Here is a 22,311-nt window from a genome sequence, read left to right as displayed (position 1 = left end):
GGGCCCAAATGCCACAACCATGTGTATGGCCCTACGGCCTGGACTTGCCAAAATTGACAAATGCCATGTTAACCAGAATGACTGCATGTGAAATGTTACAGATTCCCAGATCACAGCCCAGGACCCCACCAATATTATAGAGATCCAAACAGTAAAAGAAATGAACAACTGGCATTGGAAGGGGTTTTTCTGTCTCATTAGAAGTCCTTTTTATAGAGCAGTAAGACAAATATCACACTTTTTCAGCAGAAAACAAGCTCACCCGTGATGATAAAGAGTGCAGGATTTGGAATTTGGCTGCCAAAATTAAAACCCCGTCTCCGCCATTTAGTAGCTAAATATTTTGGCCAAATTGCTTAACCTCTCAGTTTGCTCGTGATAAAGTGGAGATAACAGTAGCACCCACCCACACGCAGTCATTGTTAACAGTAACTGCGATATTGTGCAAGAAGCACTTGCCACAGTTTCTGATTGACCATAAGTGTTCAATAGCTGTTAATGCTTTTATTATTGCTTATGGAAGGCATTCGTCTAATTTTTATACTTTGTCTTCCTTTGGTATGCTTCATCTCATTTTAATTGATGACAATGTAGTGTTGTTTCAGAGCTATCAATAACAAATATTTTTCAGAGCAATTTTCTCTCCCGAGAAGAGACATGTTTTTCCATAAAGTTAAATTAAACATTGGTTGTTTGAATGTGTCATTTTATCTCATTTTTATAGAGATGCTATTTTTCCTCAAGCCAGGGCAGTGCCAGAGGAGTTGCAGACATTACTGTTAGATGAAAATTCCTTGTGGCTTAAAGTCTTGCAGGGAGATAGAATTCAGTGTTCTTTCGACTCAGAGTAAAACACACACATGCACACATTCATATACCAACAAAGATAAAATTTCAGTGATTTTTCTTCCCCTCCAGCTAGTGAATTTTCCCTTTTTCTCTTCCTGCCTCTTATGTTAGCATATATACATGATTTAAGTGTTATTTTTGACCAACAGACATCAGAGCTACAGTTAGAGTTCGTATCTAGCATTCTTAGACAATGAAGTTGGCTTCAATATCTTACCTAAAAATAGAGTGGATTGGAATCATTACAGTGGAGTTCATCTCCTGTGCGGCCTTGTAACTTAATTCAGGATCTTAAGGTACAGCATAACCTGTTTTACAGTGGTGCTAACCAGTCAGAATTGGATGTCAGCATAGTGTTCTCCTGGAGAATAAGGACAGATCAACTTTAAAAATTGTTTTGTTTTTTAAAGATTTTATTTTTCCTTTTTCTCCAAAAGCCCCCCGGTACATAGTTGTGTATTTTTAGTTGTGGGTCCTTCTAGTTGTGGCATGTGGGATGCCTCCTCAGCGTGGCCTGATGAGCGGTGCCACGTCTGCGCCCAGGATCCGAATCGGTGAAACCCTGGGCCGCCTGCAGCGGAGCACATGAACTTAACCACTTGGCCATGGGGCCAGCCCCCAGAAATTGTTAATTTTTTTTAATTATATAAATAAGGTGTACTTGAAATATTTTGGAAAGTCAGACTAAGATGCAATCATAAACAAAAGAACATACAGGCATTTGAATCTGATGGTTGGTGTATCTAATTTATATCACAAATGCCATTTATGTACTTATTATAAATTTCTTGAAATTTTTATTTATAACTGCGGCTTTACCTTTAGGTAGATTATCTTTCTGTAATAATACCTATGTGGTATAAATTGATGTATTATTTTTGAATTGGAATATGTTACAAGTCTCAGATCTGACATGTTTGAAGGGTGAAATATCTTTTATTCTTTCATTCACTCAACAAATATGTACTGAGTACCTAATACATGCCAGGCTTTTTCAGGCTCTTAATATATTATAGTGAATAAAACACACCAAAATCTCAGCCCTCATGGAGATTACATTCTTCTAGTAGGGGAAAAGAGGAAATTAACATAATAAGTAAATTATTTTATACTCTGTACTTGTTAGGAAGTGTTAAGTACTGTGGGGGGAGTGGGACTAGAGCAGGGTAAGAAGGATCGAGAAGGAGTCATCAGTGTTATGTAGTCAGACTGCGCCTCTCTGAGGAAATGTCATCTGAACGAAGATTTGAAGGAGGTAAGAGAGTTAGACATATAGTTATCTTTTGAAGAATATTCCAGGCAAAGAAGGAGCCAGTGCACAGGCCCTAAGTATAAGCATTCTTGGAATTTCCGAGGAATGGTGAAAAGGCCAGTGTCCTGGGGCAGAGTGAAAGACGGGGTTTAGGAGTGGAAGATGAAATCGAGCTAAATGAGGGATGGGAAGTATAAACCAGGTACAAGTGTTTAGTCTGATGAAGCAGTAGACTGTGGGAAGAACAGCAGTTAAAACAGGGAACCCAAGCAGAGAACTGTTAAAAGAATTCGGGCTAGAGAGGATGGCGGCTTGGACTAAAGTGACAGCATTGCAGGTAGAAATAAGTGTTAGGATTGTGGACGTTTTTGGAGTGTGGATATATTTGACTTCTTGGCAGACTGAATATAGGGTATGAGAAAAAGCATACTAGAACTATAAGGTTACTGAGTAAATAGAAAGACTGAGTTGCCATAGCTGAGATGGAGCAGGTATAGGAAGGAAAATCAGGGGTTCTGTTTTGAATATATTTCATTTGTAATGTTTTTTAGACATGGAAATAGAGATGTTGAGCATGCAGTTGGAAACAGGAGCCTAGAGTTCAGGCATTGGAATTCTAAGCTGGAGTTAAAATTTTGGGAGTATTAGGGACTGACCTAAATTAACTTGGTCATACACAACTCTTAGGTTGGAGAGATAATTGTAGTCCACAAGGAAGTTACAGTTGCCAAGGATTAGTAGCTCCTTTCCTTACTACTAGGAAACATGAAAGAAAATCTGAAATCAAATTTTGTGCAAATAAAGACATTAACTAAATATACATTCAGTAGCAAGCAGACACAGAACTCTTGATATAATCTATTTTATACTACTTTGTATGAATGGTTCACTCAAGGCAAATGAGACTATGTATTAGTGAAATTAGAAGATACTTTGAGACAAATGAAAACAAACACAGCTTTCCAAAACTTAAGGGATGTAACAAAAGCAGTATGCAGAAGGAATTTTATGGCTGAAAACACCTACATTAAAAAACAAGAAAGATCTCAGATCAAGAGCATAACTTTAACCTTTAAGGGACTCGAAAAAGAAGAGCAAACTAAACCCAAAGCCAGCCGAAGGAGGGAAATAAAGATTTCAGCAGAGAGAAGTGAAATAAAAAAGAGAAGAACAACAGAGAGAACCACAGAAAGCAAAAATTGGTTCTTTGAAAAGATCAACAAAATTAACACTCGATTAGCTAGACTGAATAAGAAAAAAGGAGAGAAGACACAAATAACAAAAATCAGAACATTACTACCAAATTGGAAGGATTATAAGAGAATACTATAAACAACTATACATCAACAAATTAATCTAGATGAAGTGGACATATTGCTAAAAACACACAATGCCAAAATTGACTTAAAAACTTCTCAACAAAGAAAAATCAAAGCCAGGTGGCTTCATTGGTGATCTCTACAAACCAAATAAAGAAAAATTAGCATCAATCCCACTCAGACTCTTCTAAGAAATATAAAAGGAGGGAAGACCTCCTAACACATTTTATAAGGCCAGCATTACCCTTATATCAAGTCAAACAAAGAAGCCACAAGAAACAAACTACAGACCAATATCTCCTACAAATATTGATGTAAAAGTCCTCAACAAAATGCTAACAAGCCAAATGTAACAGCACATTATTATACACTGACCAAGTGGGATTTGTCCCAGGAATGCAAAGGTCGTTGAACATAAGAAAATCAAGCAATGGTAATACATCACAGTAATAGAACTAAGGGAAAAAACCGCGTGATCATCTTAGGAGACATAGAAACACCATTGACAAAATTCAACACCTTTTCATAATATAAACCACTTAGCAAACTAGGAATAGAAAAGAACTTACTTAACATGATAAAAGGCATTTATGAAAAGCCTACAGTTAACATCCTAATGATGAAAAAAAGAAAGCATTCCCCCTCAGATCAATAACAAGACAAGGATGCCCACTTTCACTACTGCTGTGACTAGAATTCCTAGACACAGCAATTAGGCAATAAAAAGAAATAAAAGGCATCCAAATTGGACAGGAAGAAGTAAAACTATTTGTAGTTGCAATTGACATGGTTCTATACATAGAAAATCTCATAGAACCCATGCAAAAAGCCTTTCAGAGCTAATAAATGAATTCTGCAAAGTTGTAGGGTACAGGATCAACCCCCAAAATTAGTTGTATTTCCGTATATCAGCAATGAACAATCTGAAAAGGAAATTTTTAAAACTTCGATTTGCGACAGCATCCAGAAGAATAAAATACCTAGGAATAAATTTAAGGAAGGGAAAGACTTGTACACTGAAAACTACAAAACATTGCTGAAAGAAATTAAAGACCTAATAAATGGAAAGACATCCCATGTCCATGGATTGGAAGACTTAACAATGTTAAGATGGCGGTATTCTTCAAAGCAATCTGTAGATCCAGTGCAGTCCTGTCAAAATTCCAGTGGTCTTTTTTGCAGAAATGGAAAAGCCAGTGCTCAAATTCATATCGAATTGCAAGAGGCCCAGAAAAGCCAAAACAACATTGAAAAAGAAAAACAAAGTAAGGGGGCTTATACTTCCCAAGTTCAAAACTTACTTCAAGGGGCTGGCCTGGTGGCGCAGTGGTTAAGTTCGCATGTTCCGCTTCTCGCCGGCCCGGGGTTTGCCAGTTCGGATCCCGGGTGCGGACATGGCACTGCTTGGCACGCCATGCTGTGGCAGGCGTCCCACGTATGAAGTAGAGGAAGATGGGCACGGATGTTAGCTCAGGGCCAGGCTTCCTCAGCAAAAAGAGGAGGACTGGCAGTAGATAGCTCAGGGCTAATCTTCCTCAAAAAAAAAAAAAAAACTTACTACAAAGCTACAGTAGTCAACTGTGTGGTGCCAGTATAAAGGTAGACACGTAGACCAATGGAATAGAATTGAGAGTCCAGAAATAAACCCAAACATCTCTGGCCAATTAATTTTTGACAAAGGTGCCAAGACCATTCAATGGGGAAAGAATAGTCTCTTCAACAAATCATGCTTGGACACCTGGATGGTGACATACAAAAGAGTGAAGTTGGATGCTTATGTCACTCCATATAAAAAAAAATTAACTCAAAATGGATCCGTGACCTAAACATAAGAGCTCAAACTATAGAACTCTTAGGAAAAAATAGGTGAATCTTCATTTTTTTGGATTTACTAATAGATTCTTAAATTTGACACCATAAGCCCTAGTAACAAAAGAAAAAATAGATTGGACTTCTTGAAAACTTAAAACTTCTGTGCATTAAAGAACATTTTCCAGGGGCCGCCCTGGTGGCGCAGCAGTTAAGTGCGCACATTCCGCTTCCACGGCCCGAGGTTGGCCGGTTCAGATCCCGGGTGTGGACATGGCACCACTTGTCAAGCCATGCTGTGGCAGGCATCCCACATATAAAATAGAGGAAGATGGGCACAGATATTAGCTCAGGGCCAGTCTTCCTCAGCAAAAAGAGGAGGATTGGCAGCAGATGTTAGCTCAGGGCTAATCTTCCTCAAAAAAAAAAAAAAGAACATTTTCCAGAAAGTGAAAAGGCAACTGCATAGAATGGGAGAAAATATTTGCAAATCTTATCTCTGATAGAATTCTAGTAACCAGAATATATAACGAACTTTTACAACTCAACAACTAAAACAGAAACAACTCAATTAAAAAATGGGCAAAGGATATTTCTCCAAAGAAGATACACAAATGGCCTGTAAGTACATAAAAAGATGTTCAGCATCATTATTCATGAATGAAATGCAAAATCAAAACCAGAGTTACCACTTCACAACCACTAGGATGACTTTAGTGAAAAAATATAGAAACAAGTGTCACTAAGGGGGTGAAGAACTAAGCACTCAGACGTTAGTGATGAGAATGTAAATGGTGCAGCTGCTGGGAAAAACAGTATGACACTTCTTCCAAAAATTAAACATAGAATTACCATGTGATCCAGCAGCTCCACTTCTGGGTATATACCCAAAATAGCTGAAAGCAGGGTGTCAAAGTGATATTTGTAAATCCATGTTCATAGCAGCATTACTCATAACAGCCAAAAGGTGGAATCAACCCAAATGTCTACCAATTGATGAATGGATAAACAAATCAAAGTACATACATACAAGGAATATCATTCAGCCACAAAAAGGAATGAAGTGCTGATACTTGCTACAACTTCTATGAATCTTGAAAACGTTATGCTAAGTGAAAGAAGCCAGACATAAATGTTCACGTCATGGATGATTCCTTTTATGTGATAACATGTGGAGTAGATAAACCCATAGAGACTGAAAGCAGATTAGAGGTTGCCAGGGGAGAAGGGAATGGGGAGCGATTCCTCATGGGTGTGGGGTGTCTGTGGGGTGGTGAAAACGTTTGGAGACTAGAGAGAGCTCGTGGTCGCACAACATTGTGACTACACCAAAGGCCACCTAATTTTATCCTTTAAGTGGTTAATTGTACATTATGCGAATTTGACCTAAAAAATAATAATAGAATGGAGTGAAATGGGTGCTTTCACTGAAAACTAGTGGAAATGTAAAGTAGTACAACCTCTTTTTAGAAATCAGGTTTTCTTTTATATGTCATTATCCAGGTGTCCTAGCAAAATTTGTTGGAGAGACTATTCTTTCATCCAAGTAATGGTCATCCTCCTCCTTGATCCAGTATTCCATCTCTAGGACGTAAGAAATAATCCGGGCACAGACAAATATTGATATGCAGAGATGTTCATTAGACATCATTTATAATAGTGAAAGATTAGGAAAAATCCTTAATCTCCAACAGTAGGAGATTAATTTTTTTAATAATGATATAAGGATATTATGTAGGCAATAAAATTATGTTTTTGATAATGTGTGTATAGTTTTAGAAAAATAATTTTAAAGGGTAAATGTAATAATATGTGTCTTTTAACTGTGTTATCCTTGGTTTTCCCTTAATGGGATTTCAGTGTTGCAATCATCTTTCTCTCTTCTTATCTATTTTTAAAGAATTTTAATGACATGAAAAAATACTCAGGAAATAATGCTGAGTGAAAAGCAATAATACTGAAGTATGCTAACATGTTTATTTGTGCATGCACATACCTAGCGGAAAATTACACGATTAAAAGTATGCTAAAATATAATAATTATGTCTTCCTTTTGATATTTTGGATAATTTTATTTTCATTATTGTTTTTAATAGTTTTCTTATTAAACATATAATTTTAATTTGGAATTTATGCTCTATGATCTTAATAGAGTACTATTGATAAATGTTCTTATTTTGGTTCTTTTCAGGAAAGTAATTATTGGAAAATAGTTTATAAGTCTAGTTTGGTGTCACTTAAGTCAGTCATTGCTGATAGTGTAATGAAATCCATATATATTTAATTTTTAGTTCAACTGTATAATAAATTTTAATAAAGACAGCTAACATGTATTGAGTGTTTACTGCATGGAACACTCTTCTTTTAATCATTATCATTCAATCAGCATAACTCCATAAGGTGGACTAATTGTACAGCCCATGCAATTCACTATTTTGCTTTACAATATCATAAACACAACTAAAAAATATACAATTATGTACTGGGGGGATTTGGGGAGGAAAAAAAATGCCTAACTTATTAACATAAGAAATATATAAAGAATCAGATATATACTTTCCAATGATTTCATATTTCCAGGTAACATTAGTGAGGTTTAGCAGAGTCCCAGTGAATATTAAAATATGTAGGGGCCGGCCCCATGGCCAAGTAGTTAAGTTTGCATGCTCCGCTTCAGCAGCCCAGGGTTCACCGGTTCAGATCCTGGGCACAGACCTGTGCACCACTCATCAGGCCATGCTGAGGCAGCGTCCCACATAGAAGAACTAGAATGACTTACAACTAGGATATACAACTATGTACTGGGACTTTGAGGAGGAAAGGAAAAAAAAGAGGCAGATGGGCAACAGATGTTCACTCAGGGCCAATCTTCCTCACAAAAAAAATGAAACTTCACCCTTCATTGACACACGTAGATTTTAAAACATTTTTTAATTAATTAATTAAAATATTTAGATACTAATTAACCTTGTATTTAAATCTTAAGTATGTAGCGAACACCATAATAGGGAGAGATTGACTGTTCAAATGCCAGTGTGAGGACTTCATGAACCTGCTCTCCCAAAAAACAACAAAAATACTGGCCAGACACTCATATCAACCATTTCAGAACTCTGGAAATTAGCCAAAGCCACAGAATGGACTGTGTGTCGTCTGTCCAAGAGAAACTACTAATCCTCGATGAGATAACAGGGTCTGTGCATTTTAACTTGAGGCTGTTCCCATCCCACCTCCTTTCTCTCCTGAGTGGACAGCAGCCCTGAAAAGCAAGCAGCCTCACAGTCAGTGGCCAGGACTGACCTTTGGAGCTCTATTAAAATTCCCAACTGCACAGCACTGTCAATATTTTGTCCAAACTAGCAACTCCCTGGAAAATCTCCATCCTCAGGATGTAGGGGCTATTTGACTTGACTCAGAGTTCAGCCCAGCAGGAGAAGAAAAAAAGAAAAGCCCTATCCCCAGGGCATTACCAACAAAAACAACAATCTACTGGCAAAATCTCAGCTGCCTAAGCCTATGGTGCAGTGAAGAAAAGCCTGGCCAAAACATAACAGGAAGTCCTGAGGAACTAGACAACCATAGTCAACTTTGAAAAGCTACAACATATTCTTGGGGATCCAGAAGACTGTGAACGTGCCTAGAAGGGAAACTACCTCATTCACATACTCAGTTCCCTTTTGCCTGACCTCAAGGCCCTGTGTCCTGTAAACTCCCTGAAGTTTGAAGGCATGCCTTCACACATAAATCCCCTTGACAAAGGCTGGAAGACATATAGACAAGATATTTAAGGAAATCTTATGACCAATCATTGGCTGACCCCTAAGTTATACTGCCTCAGGTATGCCCCCTAGGAAGCCAGGCTTAGAATAAGACCTTTAAAAATAAGAAAATAAAAGAACTTAATGGCAGGCACTGCAGGGAATACAGAATCTATAGCATTCATCCAGGAGAGTCACTAAACAAATGAGCATCAACAACAACAACAAAGAAAAAACTACAAACCCTTGGGGGGAGATAGATAATATAACAACTGTGGTACTACCTAAGTCCAGTTTTCAACAAAAAATTATAAAGCATGCAAGGAAAGAGGAGTATGCCACATACACATTTAAAAAAAAAAAAAAAACAGAAAACGTGCTGGAAGATCAATATCTAAGTTGACAAACACTATAAATCAGCTATTACAAATATGTTCAAAGACCTAAAGGAAACTAGCATTAAAGAATTAAAGGTAAGTATGGCAACTATGTCTCACTAAATAGAAAATACAAATAAAGAGATAAAGATTATTTTTAAAAATCAAACAGAAATTTTGGAGTTGAAAAGTACAGTAACTGAAATGAAAAATTCAATACAGGGCTGAACAACAGATTTGAGCCAGCAAAAGAATCAGCAAACGTGAATGTAGATCAAGTAAGAGTACACAGTCTGAGTTACAGAAAGAAAAATGAACAACCTCAGAGGCCTGTGGAGCCACCATCAAACACAACAACATATACATAAGGAGAGTCTTAAAAGGAGAAGAGAAAGAAAAGGGCACAGTAAATATCTGTAGAAATAATGGTGGAAACCACCCAAATTTGATGAAAAACATTAATCTGCTCATCTGAAAAGCTCAACAACTCCAAGTAGGATAAACTCATAGAGATCCACACTAAGACACATAGTCAAACTGTCAAAAAACAAAGAGAGATGCAACTCGTCACATACAAGAGAACCTCAATAAGATTACAGCTGACTTCTCATCAGAAACCATAGAGGCCGGAAGGGAGTGATGAAAGAAACAACAATGTCAAATCAAGAATTCTATATTGGCAAAGCTATCCTTCAAAAATGAAGACATTTAGACACCCCTAGATAAAGAAAAAGAGAATTCATCACTAGCAGTCCTGCCCTACAAGAAATACTAAATGGAACCCGTTGGGCTGAACCTGAGAAGACAACTAGACAGTAACTTGAACCTACACAAATAAGTAAAAAATACCAGTAAGACTGTAGATATATAAAATATGTTGCATGTGTTATTATTATGTAATGCCTCTTCTTTCCTGTCTGATTTAAAAGACTGCTGCATAAAGTAATAATTAGAAACTTGTGTTCATGGGGTGATAATATATATAAAAATAAATTTGTATAACAATAGCACAAAGTAGGGAGAGCAAAGTTGTCATATGCCCTAGGAATTAAGGTTTTTTAAAGATAATATGCTAATTGTAATCCCCAGTGCAACCACTATGAAAAGAATTCAAAAAATATATAACAAAAGAAACAACTAGGGAATTAAAATGATATACTAGAAAACATTTAACAAAAGAAAGCAGCAATGAAAGAATAGAAGAGTTAAAAAGACATGACATATAGAAAACAAATAGCAAATGGCAGACCTAAATCCTACCTTATTAGTAATTACAGTAAATGTAAATGGAATAAACACTCCTATCAAAAGGCAGAATGGATAAGAAAATATGACCCACCTAGGTGCTATCTAAAAGAGACACACTTTAGATTCAAAGATACAAATAAGTTGAAAGTAAAAAGATGGGGGAGATTATACCTTGCAAAGAGTAACCAAAAGAGAGCTGGAATGTCCATTCTAACATCAGATAAAACTAGATGTTAAGACAAAAATTGTTACTGGAGACAAAGAAGGACATCTTATAATGACAATAAAAAGTATCTCCATAGGAAGTTATAACAGCTATAAAGACATGCATCTAACAGCAGAGCCCCCAGAATACATGAAGAATTGAGGAGAGAAATCAATAATTCAACAATAAATAATTGGAGACTTTAATACCTCACTTTCAATAGTGGATCAAACAACTAGGCAGAAGGTGAATAAGGAAAGAAAAAAATGACACTATAAACCAACTAAATGTAACAGACATGTACAGAACACTCCACCCAACAACAGCAGACTAAGCATTCTTCTCAAGCACACATGGAACATTCTCCAGGGTAGACCATATGCTAGGTCCATAAAACAAGCCTCAACAAATTTAAAAGTATTGAAGTCATCCCACTATGTTCCCCAAATATAATGGGATGATACTAGAGATCAGTAATAAGGGGCCGGCCCCATGGCAAGTGGTTAAGTTTATGCACTCCGCTTCAGCGGCCCAGGGTTTCACTGATTCGAATCCTGGGCGCGGACATGGCACCACTCATGAGGCCATGCTGAGGAGGCATCCCACATGCCACAGCTGGAAGGACTCACAACTAAAAATATACAACTATGCATCAGGGGGCTTTGGGGAGAAAAAGGAAAAAAAAAAGAAATCAGTAATAATTTAGAAATTCACAAATATGTGGAAATTAAACAACACACTCCTAAAAAACACACAAAGAAATCACAATGGAAACTAGAAAATACTTTAGGTACATGAAAACAAAAACACAATATACCGAAATGTATGGGATGCAGCTACAGCAGTTCTTAGAGGGAAATTTATTGCTGTAAATGCCTATATTCAGGAATGGGAACAATCTGAAATCAATAAGCAAACTAAACCCAAAGCAAGCAGAAGGAAGGAAATATGAGAGGAAATAAGTAGGGAATAGAAAAACAGAGAAAACCTGTTAAGCCAAAAGATTTTTTAAAGATTAACAAAATTTTACAAACCTTTAACTAGACTGACCAAGAAGAGGAGGAGACTCAAATTACTAAAAGCCAGAATGAAAGAGGAGACCACTACCAACCTTACAGATATAAAAAGGAAAATACACAAATGGCCAATAAGCACATGAAAAGAAGCTCAACATCATTAGTCATTAGGTAAATGCAAATAGAAGCCACAATGAGATACCAATTCACAACCACTAGAATGGCTATGATCAAAAAGACATGGTGCTAGCAAGGATGTGGAAAAACTGGAACCCTCATAGCTTACTGGGGGGAATTAGAATGGTGCGGCCATTTTAGAAAACATGAGTTGACACAAAACTTGTATGTGAGTGTTCACAGCAGTGTTATTCATAAAAAGACCACACATTGCATGGTTGCATTTATATGAAGCTCCAGAATAGGCAAATCCAGAGAGAAAGTAGATGAGTGGTTACCTACAGCTAGAAGGGTACAGGTTAGAAATAGGAGTAACTGCTAGTGGGTATAGGGTTTCTTTTTTGGAGCGATGAAAATGTTCTAAAATTTTATTGTGGTTATGGCTCAGCAACTTTTTGAAAATACTCAAAACCACTTAACTGCACCCTTTAGATGGGTGATGTTTATGGTGTGTGAACTATATCTCAATAAAGCTGTTTTCTTTAAAAAGTAAATCTTTAATGTTACTGAACTGGACATTTCATTTCACATTTTTATCTTTAAAGAATAAGTTCTAGCACATACATTTTTAACATTTTATCATTTTAATATTTGATGAGAGCAATGTTTCCAAAGATTTCTTCTTCCTTTTTTTTTTTTTAAATAAATTTAGCTGGACAACTCAGCCAGTCGGCACATTTAGCTCTCCAGCTGCCATACAGTGTACTTGGGTTAGGTCGAAGTGCAAATTTTCTTGATCATCTTTATGTTGGTATTCCCCGTCCATCTGGAGAGAAGGTGAGTAAAAATTTGTATACAATTAATCTGTGTGTTAATATTAACTATTGAAATATTTTGATTCAATAATTTGAGTTCAAATACAGTAGCTCCCCCTTATCTGCAGTTCACTTTCCGCAGTTTCAGTTACTTAAGGTCAGCTGTGGTCCGGAAGCAGATGATCCTCCCCCTGACGTATAGTCAGAGGTCAGTAGTGGCCTCATACTACACTGTCACAGTCCCACGTCACTCACCTCACCTCCTCTCACCACGCAGGCATTTTATCATCTCACGTCATCACAAGAAGCAGAAGGGTGAGTACAGGTCAATAAGTTATTTAGCGAGAGGCCACATTCACATAACTTTTATTGCAGTGTATTGTTATAATTGTTCATTTTATTATTAGTTATTGTTGTTAATCTCTAACTGTGCCTAATTTATAAATTAAACTTTATCACAGGTAAGTATGTATAGGAAAAACATACTTTATACAGGTTTAGTACTATCCATGCCCCTTATCCACTGGAGGTCTTGAAAAGTATCTCCCACAGATAAGGGGGGACTACTGTAATGCAATTTTTTTAGGCCCTTTAAAGAATTTTTTAAAAATGATTGGTAGTGACCTATCCAAGCCTGTCTTACATACAGCACATCAAAATTTGAAGATATAGTTTCCACACCTCTCCCATACATCTCACCACTTCCTATCCCTCTTTCCTGCTTTTCCTCCTCATTTTCACCATCTAATATACTATAAATTATTTATCATCAGACTCCCCCCCTCAACTTGAATTTTAGCTCCAAGCAGCATTTGTAAATAGCACTTTGCACAGTGCCTGCTGCATAAGTGTTCTATAAATATTTGTTGAATTAATGAGTCCATGAGACAGAAATATACTCCTTCCCTGAAAAGATCAAAAAATTTTTGCCGAGAGGGCACAGGAGTCCTATTTTGGGCTTATTATATGGAAATTTAATTTAATCCATACATAGGATTTTAGTTAATCAAAGAGTACTTAAGTTTTTCTTTATTTAGAATAATGATTGTTTTGAAAGCGTACTGATGTAAAATGTTCTTAAATTCTTTTTCTAGTCTATACGAAAACAGGAGTGGACTGCAATCATTCCAAATTCCCAGCTAATTGTCATTCCATATCCTCACAACGTTCCTCGAAGGTAATACCCTTGCTTGAACTGAATTTGGCAGAAATCTTGTCAACTCTGAATCATAGACACAGTTACATCTTTTAAAAACTCTTATTCCTGGGCCGGCCCAGTGGCATAGTGGTTAAGTTCACACCCTCCACTTCGGTGGCCCAGGGTTCACCGGTTCTGATCCTGGGCATGGACCTACACACCACTTATCAAGCCATGCTATGGCAGGCATCCCATGTATAACATAGAGAAAGATGGGCAGGATGTTAGCTCAGGGCCAAATCTTCCTCAGCAGAAAGAGGAGGCTTGGTGGCGGATGTTAGCTCAGGGCTAAGCTTCCTAAAAGAAAAAAAACAAACTTTTTCCCATGAGTGCCATCACTTAATTTGCTTAAAGCAAACTTTAACATACCTACACAGAAGGTCCCTGGCATTTTTCATGAATAAATTAAACCTTATTGGAACAACAAGAGGTTAACTAATTAGGGATTTATTCCTATTCCACTTAAATAAACTGGTCTTCAGTTTGCTAGCTATAAATTCTAAAATTTCAGGGTGCTAAATTTTTTAATAAGCATCAATCTTTTTAATAAATGCTTTGAGAAGTAGTATATCTCCCACAATGGTTAGGCAAAAATTTTGGAGTCAAACAGACATAGGCTAGAAACTCCGATCCACTGCTGACTAACTGAGATTGGCAGCTAGTCCTTTGTCCTCTCTGAGGGTCAATTTCTGCATCTGTAAAATGGAAGAAAAAACACCTACATTAGAAGGATGAAGATGCAATACAGTGCCCAGCATGTAGGAAGTTTTCAGTGAATGGTAGGGTTTTTTTATCATTTTTAGCAGAATATGTTCCTTTCATAATATAGCATTTAACTCTAAATCCTTAATTTATCTTTGTTCTTTTTCTTGAAGTTACTAGAGTGATTCTATCTTTTTTAAAAAAAATAGGTGATGAAGATATTCACTAAAATTTAAAATCATTGGGAAGACTATAACTTGTTCTTAAGGCTAGTCTGATAGCAATATGAAAAAATAACCAAAGAGAAACAGTGTAATCCATCTCTGAATATGTAACCAGTGGGGTCCTACTTTTTACATTTCTTCTCAAAATACAGACTGTATTGTTTTTATTAAATTTTTAGTTGGGGTGTATTCGGTGGTTTGCTAGAACCAGCTCAAGCCACCTCAAGACCTAACTGTATGCATCTCTTTCCAACTCTGTTGAGTGAGTCACATTAAAATCAGCTATGATGCGAGTATTTACACTGTGAAAATTGGCAAGTGCCAATCAGGGCTTCCCCACCCTCTCAACACCCCCCCCCCCCTCCGAGAGCCAGTTTACCAGTACACCACTGGATGTGTTTCATGGTGGATTTCTGGGCTGTAGAGCCAAACTACTTAAGGAAACAACTTTCTTAAGCATTATGCTCATTATGCTGGAAATAAGATAACATCAATAGAAACACCTACAGTCCGAGTTCAGATTGTTTTAATGAGTCTGTATTGTGTGTTTGTTAGTTTTCTATACATGAAATTTATAACAAAACTAGAAAATCTGTACCATAAGTAGGAAACTATATAAATTATGATGCTTCTGTGTGGAGTAATATCATGACCTACCAGGACAATATCTTAAAATAGAGTGGTAAGCAAAAGACAGTAAAGGGAAAATGCATTTAGAGTATGCATAGTAAGCACCCATTTATGGTTTTAAAAAGAAGATATCTGTGTATGTATGTTTACATATGTATAAAATATCTCTGGAAGGACGTGCAAGAAACTGTTAAGAATGACTGCTTTCTGAGTAAGAAACTGAGGATTGGGCTTTTGCCCAATTTTTTTTCTTACCAAAATTCCTATATGCATGGGTTTAATTAATTTAAAAAGTAGAACCACCAAAAATACTCATGAAAAAACTTTTTTTTAAGTATGAAGGTACTGAGAATAACTAACCTCAACTTTAATTAACAGTATTTGTTTTCTTACTCTTGAAATTCTGAAAATTCTGTTATAGCTTTCTTCTATAATCTTAATATTTTTCATGTTTCTCTTGCTTTTTCTGAAGAAATATTCTTTTCAAATTTACGTATGTAATAAAAACCCAAATTGATTTTAGGTTGAGGTGTATTTTGAGATCTATTGACTAGGGGCTAATTTATGGATCAATAAATTTTTATTATCCCAAAATAAGTCAATTGCTACTTGGTAGTCATCAGAATGATCTTACCTTTATTAAACTTTTAAAATGGAAATATATCCATTATTTATTTTCAGAGAGAACAAAAACTTCTTTGTGTAGACCACCTGCAGTGTTGGGGATGCAGACCTCAGTTTTAGGCTTGTCAGGGTTTGTAGGAGCTATATCATGTGGACTGTTTGAGAAAAAGAGCTAGTCCTACTTATGCTAAAGTCTGTATGTTGCCATTAACACTGAGGGACTAAAAGTGATTTTGTAAGAAGTTACATCATCACTGTAGTATGTAAACCCTACAACATGACAAAGAAATGGTAGAAGTTTTGCACAAACCATCTGTCTACACCCACTTGGACATATGGTCGTTTTCATTGGTCAAAATACATATGTGAACAGGGGTAAAAAATAAGCCAATTATAGAAACCTTACCAAAATCTTGTGATTACATAGCCTTAGAGTTCAAGGTTTCAAACTCAGCAAGTCAATCAAGATGTAAAAACAATGTCTAAGATTACCCAAAGTACCCTTGATAGGTTTACTTAAGAATAATCCTCACACAGGATCAATGAAAAATATTGAAGCATCTCATCAAAAATTCTATTTCAGTTCTCTGGGTAAAATGTGAACTCTGCAGGATCATCAATATTTTTAGCCCTATCTAAGTTTAATTGCCTTTTTATTTATAATGAATAGATGGGCGAATGAATTAATGAATGAATTGATTGATTCTTTAGTAAGCTGTTTTGCTTTTTGATCTCAGTAAAATTTTGTTATTTATAAGTTAAAATGTGTAATTTCAGCTCTTCTGTTTTCATCTACAGCTGGAGTGCCAAACTGTATCTTACACCAAGTAACATTGTTCTACTTACTGCTATAGCTCTCATCGGTGTCTGTGTTTTCATCTTGGCAATAATTGGCATTCTACATTGGCAGGAAAAGGTTTGTTCATTTAAATGGAACATTAGCTTTGGTTAATTTATAATAGTAATAGATTGCTCTTTAAAAACTTTATTTTAAACTTTCTCACATGACCAAGAGTTTCTGATTTTTCAAGTTCTGTCCATAGTGTCATCTTATAGATGATAATTTCTTTTACCCTTTTAAGTTACTAAAGTCTCAGCAATTCATACAAATCATAAGAGAAGACTATTTTAAAACTCTCATGTTGTTCATTAGTAATAAAGTGATCCCCCAAAAATCACCAGGTATATAGAAAAACTTAATTAGAAACAATTTCATAATAGCTTGGAAAATAATCATTTTTTTAAATGAGCCTCTGTTCATGTCACTCATAGAGCCATGGACACTTTTTTCCAGGAATAGCACCTATCTCTTTATAAAGAATTAGAGCACAGAGAGGTTAAATGATTTTCTCAAGGTTTAGGTTGGAAGTAATAACTAAAGTAAAAAACGTCTTTTCCGTCTATCGAGTATTCTTGCACTAAACTAAACTGATTTCTGTTCTTTAGTGTAACACCCTAAATGATAATTAAAGACAAAATTCCAAAAATGTAGATTTTTTATACAATGTTTATGAGAAAAAGAAGCTACTACATAAATTTATCAGCAGTTTAGATATAAATTGAAAAAGCTAATTTCTATTTGTATATGAACATATATTAAGTACATAACTAGTAGGTTCCAACAAGGTTCCCTAAAAAAGACTTCTTTGTGTCCCAAAGGTTTTCTTTTTTTGTACCTACTCTCTTTGGATTGTCATGCCAATCATCATCATTTTTTGTTAACTAAAATTACTGTCTGTTTTATCTTAGCTGTCGTAACTCATGAAAAAGAGAACATGTTAATTGTTCTGATAAATGTTCATAGGTTTGTCTCTCCAAAAAAATTGCTCCTTTACATATCAAAATGAGGACATAAAGTTACATATTCACTTACTTTTAAGATGGCAACTTAAGAGATAAGCTCAGACCCTACAGACTTTGTAGAGAAGTGTCAGGACGTAGTCTGGAACATTACATAGCTCTAGACCTAGGAAGGAAAGGAAACTAATTCATTAACTTCTCAGGGGATCTGATTACAGTATAAACATAACAACAATAATGATGCAGTGGCTAAAGATTAAAGTTTTCATTACAAATATGGATTGGACCGTGTAAACTGCCTCCCCTGTGGTGCTGAGTTTCTGTCTCTCTGACCGCTTCTCTTTCACCTGCGCTGTCTGCTCCTTTCTGCCATTCCCCATCCACAGGGTCTGCCCTAGGCCCTCTTCTTTCTGCACTTTCTCTGCCGATTTTATCTAAAATCATGGCTTCAGGTATTACCTCAAATATCCCCAGCCCTCATCTCTCTCTAAAAGTCTCTTCCCCCATTTCCAACTGTCGCCAAACGGCTCTACCTGGATCACGGACAAGCACCTTAAAACCCGTACAGTGCTGTGTCCCTTAGCGACAAGGATATGTTCTGAGGAATACGTTGTTAGGCGATTTCATCGTCGTGTGAACATCATAGCGTGTATGTACGCAAACCTAGATAGTACAGCCTACTTCATACCCAGGCTTTACAGACTCACCTTATGGGACCATCATCGTACATGCAGTCCATCGTTGACCGAAACGTCATTATGTGGTGCATGACTATTCTAAAGCTCCGTCTCTCTTCTTTCTTCCTTTCCTACAAGATTCAATCAGTTGCCATATTGATTCTGCTCCCTACGAATCTCTGCAGCTGCCTCCACTTCTTCTTCCTACTGCCAGTGCTTGAAGCTCAGCTCCTTGTGTCCTACCTGGTCTCGCTGATTCCGTTCTCTCTTCTCTCCCTTCCATTTAGCACAGTGCTGCCAGATTACTCATCAATAAGATTAGACTTAATCCTGTCACTCCTCTGCTCAGAAACCTTTCATGACTACCACTCCTAATTAGTGTAAGCTGCTTGGCCTCGCCTTCCTGGACTCCCATGGGACTCCACCATGCACCTTTCCCACCTTGTTTCTTCCCAGTTGCTTTCACATGTGCCGCGCTCCTGCCGGACTCCCCGTGATTGCTCCTGTTCTACCCCAGCTTGGAATGAATGCCTCTGTCTCCATTTCCATAAATACTATCTTTTCAAAGCTTTCCCTTTCCTCACCCCAACCTAGAAATAATCTTTCTCTCAGAATATTGGTAACATTCTTCACTTTTTTATCCCAAAACACAGTTATTCAGTATGTTCTGCTTTGTCCTTTCTAGGGTTTAAGTTCCTTGAGAACAAGATACAAAACAGGTTTTTCTAAGTCCCTCAAAATACCAAGTGCAGTACTTTGCTGGTAGCAGAGGGTCAATAAATATCTGCTAAATCAATAGCTTAACCAAAAATAATTAATGTACTTTAATATAATTCACTTAGACTTGTTTATTAACTAATGGGGAAAATGTATTGTTGATTCCATCCTTACAGAGTCTAATGTTTACTCCTACTTTCACATAAATAATAAATGACAACAAACTAAGTATTTAAGGAACATTTCTTGTTGGTTTTTAAATTCAATTTAGTGGATCATTAGTTATAAAATAGCTACTGTAAACTACAAAAATATTTCATAAGATTATTGCATAATAAAATCACACCTTTAATCTATTAATTGCTGAGGGCTTTTTTTTAATTAGCCACTTTATATTTCAGAAATGAGTCTTTTCTTGACATTTTCCTATCATTTATAAACTAGTCTCAAATTCTTTTTCAGAAAGCAGATGATAGAGAAAAACGACAAGAAGCCCATCGGTTTCATTTTGATGCCATGTGACTTGCCTTAACTATCATATAAAGGCAACAGAACAGCTATTTGCTTGATTAACTGAAATACTAATTTGGATTATAGAAGAAAGTAGGAGATTTTGAATATTATTTATAAATGATGCATCTCTTGGTAATTATTGGAAAGTATTCAAATAAATATGGTCTGAATATGTCACAAGGTCTTTTTGTAAAGCACTTTGTATATAATAACTTGGGTTCTTTATTCACTTGTGCTGTGCATTTGTGTTCCTTTGTGGAATGTGTTGCATGTTCTCAGGTGTTCATGTATTTATAATCTTATTAGAATAATGATGTTGGGGAAAGACGTGTGAATAAAAATATTTAAATGAGCAGGGTCTCTTGTGTTCCGCTGGAATTGGTCTTGCTTCTTATTCTAACGATGCCAATTATAATTCTGTGAATGTACCACAGAGCTACTGATTTCCTCTTGGCCGTCGCAGGTCGGGGGCGCTCGCGGGGGGCACACGACGTAGTGATTGGGTGCGCTGGCTTTGGGATGGCAGTCAGGCAGACTCGCCTTACACTCCTGGTTCCACCACTTAAAAGCTGTTTGAACTTAGCTAAGTGCTTAACCTCTGTATGCCTCCATTTTCTTGTTTATAAACAGAGTTAACACTACTACTCGAGTTATTGCAAACATTAAATGGGATGATGTATGTAAAGTGCTTAGCTTGGTGTCTAGCACAAAGTAAGTGCTCAATAAGTGGTAGCTGTCATCTATTACTATTTTAGATAATTTTTGTACAGACTTCTAGAACTAATTGTCAAAATATATAGACTCGATAGAATTTTATTTTCAGGCGTAAGGAAATAATGTTCTTTGGAAAGCCTAAATTCTCGGTGGTTGACATCTTATATAAAGATTTATTACTTGTTCATAACTAAAAATTATAGTGCCCTCTAAGAATTAATGTGCCCTAAAATTTTCATTTGAGCACTGATGCTTACCATGTGGTGATGAAGAACATTTGATTTCTGGAGAGGAAACTGCTTTGGATAGCACTGGGAGTACAGATGCTCAATCACACTTGCATTCTTCAGAGCTTGCAGGAGTCTCTGATTTACATTCAGACTTCAATGCAAATTTTTGTGAACTTCACCTCACCAAAAAGTTACTTTAAGACTTCATCTAAGATCTGGAAAACAGCTTATATATCAGTGTTAATAATTTTCTAATATGCAAATGGCATGTGATAGCTATAAACTACAAAAACTTCTCAGAGAACATTTAATCTTGTTGTTCATGTTAGTTTTTCTTTACAGTTCGCTGAGAATGGCGTGTATAAGTGGTTTACTCTGTGTATCTGAGCATGTTAATATGTCTTCTGAATAAATACTCTGTATTGGAACCAGGTATTCTGGTGAGTCTGTAAATCGTTATTTTGGAGCATGAAGAGGCCTTAGAGAATCCAAGGTCTAAGTCACTTCTCTGGACTGTGAGACAAGTAAAGTGACTTGCCGTTGCCTCCTTGTGAGCAGGGCAAGATTCCTGACCACCGCGCTTAGACTCACTACACAGTTATCCACCCGCGCACTGTGCCGGGCCCTGTTCCACACTGTTCCTAAAGATAGTTAGGGTTAGTGTCTCTCAGCTGACAATAGCATGAGTTTTAAAACTCACTTGGAGTCAGGGTCTTCGAGGAGTAGTGCTATAGGCAAATAAAACGTTAATGACAATTGAAAATACAATTAGTGGTATTATACTATGTTTCTGCATCTTGATACTACCTCCAAATGCAACATTGATGTCATTTATTAAGGGGCAACAGGTGAAAAATATGTCACAACATTGAGAATGAAATAGAAAGACCTTTATATTAATTTTGAATATTTTAGTGGAAAAAGCACAAGACTTTGACATCAGACAAATCTGGATTCAAAGCCTAACCCTCCCATTTTGTTACTTTTAGTCACTTTCCTTCTTTGAGCTTTGGTTTCTTCATCTGTAAAAGAAGTACCGTGAGTGATACCTTCCTTTAAGGATGTTTTGAGTCTTAAATAGCTACGTGTACACAGAAGGTGCTTGATTAAGTGCTGGTTCTTTTCTTCCCTCCCATTTCCCACTGCAGTGACAACAGTAACTTAACATTTTCTGACTCTCTTCCACTGATCTATACTTCTATAATCCTCCTTCTTTGGGGAACAAGGAGGACTAATTAAGACTTAACTTTGAAGATAAAAATTATGGTATTTGTAAATACTATAAATACATTGTTGGTAAGACACCATTTATTTGGACTAGCCTTTTATATTTCTCCATCTACCACCCAAAAATCTTTATGTATTTTCCGAAACTTAATTCCCAAAATAGTTTCTCACTCCTAGAAGGCCTCAAAATTAAAGGTTACAACTTTTAAACATACTTTCCTTACCATTCCCACTCTTAGTAAGGAAAGATAGGGCCCTATTATGGGTAGAGATACCTAGAGATGCACCCT

General features: G+C 36.5%; 1 protein-coding gene and 1 long non-coding RNA gene across 2 annotated transcripts in view; one reads left to right on the top strand and one right to left on the bottom strand.

Moving 5' to 3' along the window:
- Positions 1-21,229, top strand: part of ITFG1 (integrin alpha FG-GAP repeat containing 1) — a 266,617-nt gene extending 245,388 nt beyond the window's left edge. Inside the window, exons 15-18 of the mRNA XM_005608247.4 lie at positions 12,663-12,787; positions 13,860-13,942; positions 16,942-17,059; positions 19,800-21,229. Coding sequence (XP_005608304.3) covers positions 12,663-12,787; positions 13,860-13,942; positions 16,942-17,059; positions 19,800-19,859 — 386 coding nt within the window. The 3' untranslated portion in view covers positions 19,860-21,229. The remainder of the gene's footprint in view (positions 1-12,662; positions 12,788-13,859; positions 13,943-16,941; positions 17,060-19,799) is intronic.
- LOC138923553 (uncharacterized) lies at positions 14,484-18,752 on the bottom strand. The gene is made up of 3 exons (XR_011437284.1): positions 18,651-18,752; positions 18,017-18,109; positions 14,484-14,658 (listed from the first exon to the last, which is right to left on the bottom strand). It is a non-coding gene; the product is annotated as an uncharacterized lncRNA (long non-coding RNA).
- Positions 21,230-22,311: the final 1,082 nt, after the last annotated feature.

Source organism: Equus caballus, chromosome 3 (genome assembly GCF_041296265.1).
Source record: "Equus caballus isolate H_3958 breed thoroughbred chromosome 3, TB-T2T, whole genome shotgun sequence".
Lineage (NCBI taxonomy): Eukaryota > Metazoa > Chordata > Mammalia > Perissodactyla > Equidae > Equus > Equus caballus.
The sequence above is the reverse complement of the archived record's forward strand: the minus strand, read 5'-3'. Positions and strand labels throughout refer to the sequence as shown.